The sequence below is a fragment of the Vigna radiata genome, chromosome 8 (genome assembly GCF_000741045.1).
Source record: "Vigna radiata var. radiata cultivar VC1973A chromosome 8, Vradiata_ver6, whole genome shotgun sequence".
NCBI classification, from domain to species: domain Eukaryota; kingdom Viridiplantae; phylum Streptophyta; class Magnoliopsida; order Fabales; family Fabaceae; genus Vigna; species Vigna radiata.
In genome coordinates this window covers 40,847,116-40,851,253 of record NC_028358.1, presented here as the reverse complement: position 1 = coordinate 40,851,253, position 4,138 = coordinate 40,847,116, and the positions used below count along the sequence as shown (strand labels likewise).

The 4,138-nt window shown below is 41.0% G+C and overlaps 1 protein-coding gene across 1 annotated transcript; it reads right to left on the bottom strand.

Annotated features, from left to right (window-relative positions):
• Positions 1–1,390: 1,390 nt before the first annotated feature.
• Positions 1,391–3,994, bottom strand: LOC106770651. The gene is made up of 3 exons (XM_014656451.1): positions 2,743–3,994; positions 1,608–2,508; positions 1,391–1,394 (listed from the first exon to the last, which is right to left on the bottom strand). The coding sequence occupies exons 1-3, from the start codon at positions 3,992–3,994 to the stop codon at positions 1,391–1,393; spliced, it is 2,157 nt and encodes a 718-aa protein (XP_014511937.1).
• Between the last annotated feature and the right edge of the window lie 144 nt (positions 3,995–4,138).

Sequence of the window (4,138 nt, the reverse complement as noted above, 5' to 3'; positions counted from 1 at the left end):
AAGAAAAATTTAAGGCACAACATCTCACCAGGTTAACTCAAGGTTCCACAAACATCCTCAAGCAAATGCCATAAGTAATGATCGCAGTTAAACATAAGGCATTCTCANAATTTTCATGAAGAAAGCAACCACAATTTGAGCTCAACTGAACAATCTCAAGCATAATTTCACATTCAAGCATCAGTATCATGCATCAGCATAGTCTATCAAGCCAGATAACTCAACCAAAACTCAACAAACTAAAAAGTACGAGGTTCATTCAAATTTAAAAACAAGCACACAAAACATAAAAGCAAAATAAAAGGTCCCTTGTGTGAAGAGAGGAGTCTCCAACTCTACTCATGAAATGCTATCATTGCTCATATCAGAATCCTCCTCATCGTCTGCATTATCTGCACCAGTTGTTGCTCCACCTCCCCCTACAAAATTGGTCTGGTCTCCAGGCCAAACGACAAACTCATCAAACAAACATGTGGTTAGTGTTTTTGTTTTTTTTTTTTAAAGTTTGAAACCAAAAATTAGTACATAACGGGTGATATAGAATCTTGTAGCTTGATGAAAACATGTAAAACAAAAGGCTAACAGCAGGCCCCACTTGTAACAGAACCACAATGCAAAGAAAATAGGAGTGCTGTCTTGGTGTGCCATAGCTGGGCTGCACAGGTTTTGTGCAGCTGAGCTAGAGCTGTCATGGTGCGCCATAGCTGGGCTGCACAGGTTTTGTGCAGTTGAGCGCAGAGTGCAGAGTGTTGTCCTGGTGCGCCATAGCTGGGCTGCACAGGTTTTGTGCAGCTGAGCGCAGAGTGCAGAGTGTTGTCCTGGTGCGCCATAGCTGGGCTGCACAGATTTTGTGCAGCTGAGCTCTAGTCTGTCAGGGTGCGCCATAGCTGGGCTGCACAGGTTTTGTGCAGCTGAGCGCCATATCAGAAAAATGCAGAAAAAGTCATCTACTGGTGTGGCGCGCAGGTGCAGCGCAGGTACAGCTGGGCGGTAGTCTGGCAGGTTTGTTTTTTTTGCAGCATTTTGACTTCTAAATCTTGGATTTTTGACAATTGTCATTCAATCAAACTCATTCAAACTAAATGCTCATGTTTCTAATCATTAAAAACACCAATAATTCCCCATGAAGCAAATCAAATGCATGAGTTTAAAACATGAATGCAATAGGCAATGCACTTAACCATAAATGTCAAGACCAAAGTTTTACCAACAAAACACACCTAAACATATCATAACANACCAAATTATACTCAATCACACCAGAATACATCCTAACAAGCTAAATCACTCCAAGACACACCAATTCACAATAAAATTNAACAACTANAACAATGTATTAGTCACACCCTAAAAACTACCATCCAAACTTAAACACTCAAAAATCACCAAATCAACTAAAACACATTAAACCAAATTAAAACAATCAAAACACACTCAAACAACAAAATCACACATAAGAAAAGGTTAGAAAGCTGGGTTGCCTCCCAGTAAGCGCTTGTTTAACGTCATTAGCTTGACACCACTATGCTCAAGTTTGATTTTTGATGTTGGTGTGCTTCTTCCTTTCATGACACCAACATAATCTCAACAACTTTCTTGTCACCAACTTGACTCTCCTTGAGTAGGGAGCCTCGATTTCAAGCACTCCATTTGCTTTTATCGCCTTGATAACCCATAACCTGTTCTTGAGCTTCACTGGTTTGCCAGGTTTGGGTTCATCACTTTCCACAACAAAGTGTTGGTGAGCAAGTTTCTCTTCCTTATCTTCATCCTCTTCCTTCACTTGTGGAGAAAAACAATCAATCCTCTTCTTGACTGACTTGGCAGCTTNCCCTGTTAGACTAATCACTGATAGAACTTCATCCTTAGCTTGAGGAATAGTCTGTTTTTCTTGATTTTGCTGCCCAGCTTCAAAGACATTGAAAGTTATCTCTCTATCTTGGTTCTTTAATTTCAATATTCCNTCTTCCATATGAATGACAACCTTAGNTGTCTTCATGAAAGGTCTTCCAAGGATGAGTGGTATCTCAACATCTTCCTCCATCTCCATCACTACAAAGTCCACCATGAATTGAAGCTTATCAATGTTCACCACCACATCTTCTACCACCCCATAAGGGTATTTGATGGACCTATCTGCCAATTGAAGCATCATTCTTGTTGGCTTGGCTTCAAGACCACCAATCTTTTTAAGCATAGATAGGGGCATCAAGTCGATGCTAGCCCCTAAATCAATAAGAGCTTTCCCTATATCATGGTTTCCAATGGTGCATGGAATGGTGAAACTTCCCNGATCTTTAAATTTTGGAGGGAAAGTCTTCTGCATGATGACACTACAATTTCCCTGCACTTCAATTGTTTCCTCATCTAAATACTTCTTTTTCTTACTGAGGATTTGCTTCATGTATTTCGCATAAGCAGGAATTTGTTGTAGTGCTTCGGTCAAGGGCATGGTGATCTCAAGTTGGTTGAATATTTGCTTGAACCGAGACAATTGTTTCTCCTTCTCTTTGTTANACGGGATTTTGGGGTAAGGAAGGTGTTTCACAATCTCTTTTTCTTTTTGCGTTTTCTCTTTTTCTTTTCCTTTATTTTCTTCTTCTCCTCCAACAATCTCTTCTTCTCCTCCAACAATCTCTTCTTCTACTTCTTTCTCTCCTTGGTCCTCTTCTTCATTCTTTTCCTTCTTTTCTTCTTTTAGCTTTTCTTTTTCTTCTTCTTTCCTTCCAACTTCTTTCCCACTTCTTGTGAATATAACATTACACTCTTCTTTAGGGTTGGCCTCAGTATTAGCAGAAAATTGTCCACTTTGTTGATTTGCCAATTGTTTGGCCAACTGACCAACTTGCATCTCCAAATTCTTTATAGATGCATCGGTATTCTTTTGGTTTTGCATGGACTGTTGCATGAACATNTGCAATGTTTCTTCNAGTTTTGTATTCTTATCATTCTGAGGTGAGAATTGATGAGCAGGTTGATAAGAATTTCTACTACCAGANGCTCCTTGTGCTTGTCTCCACCCTTGATTGGGAGGATTAGGGAAGATGTTGTTGAAGAAGTTTTGTCTTCCTTGGTTCCCCATGTAGTTGATTTCTTCAGGTTGGGAACCACTAGGAACTTGACAATGGCCATTAAGATGATTATCTCCACAAAAATCGCATCTCATAACTTGATGATGCGGTTGGGCTTGGTTTTGCATTGCTTGCAACTGCTGAGGTAACTTGGCCATATTTTGGGTTAGGACCTCCATCTGTTGGGCAAGAAGTTTGTTTTGTGCAAGTATTGCATCTTGAGTATTAAGTTCATAAACTCCCCTTTTCTGAACTTGAGTCCTCCCACGTCGGCTCCGCATGTCAGTGGCCACCATATGTTCAATAACAGCAATGGCCTCATCAGCAGTTCTTAATAGAACCGACCCACCAAAAGATGCATCAAGCATCATCATTGTCTGAGGTTGCAAACCATTGTAGAAGATTTGCACTTGCATCTCTAAGCTAAAGCCATGACTGGGACACTTCCTCAATAAAGCTTTGAATCTTTCCCAGGCTTCACACAGTGGTTCATCTACTCCTTGGACAAAAGTAGCAATTGCAGCCTTTATCTCTGTGCTTTTAGATGGTGGAAAGAAGCGAACCAGAAATTTGTGTTCCATATCCTCCCAACTAGTCAGACTTTGATTAGGCTGCGACTGAAGCCAATCCTTTGCTTTNCCATTCAGAGAAAATGGGAAGAGTCTCATATACAATGCTTCTTCCTCCTCCCCCGTAGCACCCACANAGNCACACAACTCATAGAAATTGACCAAATGAGCATGAGGGTCTTCATTATCCATGCCAGAGAATTGATTAGAATTGACGAGTTGGAGTAGAGCTGGCTTCATTTCTGCAAGTCTATCACTCATAGTGGGCCTCACAATGCTTGAGAAATTTCTCGGGCTAGTGTAAGCAATGGAGTCCCCTATGGTTCTTCGTGGAGGTGGTCCTCTGCCATCCATCTCGTTCACCAAAGAAGTATCCAGAAGATCAATAGGTTGATTGTTGAGAGAAGTCGAAGATTCAGGGGCAGCTTGTTGACTAATGGCTCGTCGTCTCCTAGTGTCACTGTTGTTTCTACGAGCTGTTTTCTCGATCTCAGGGTC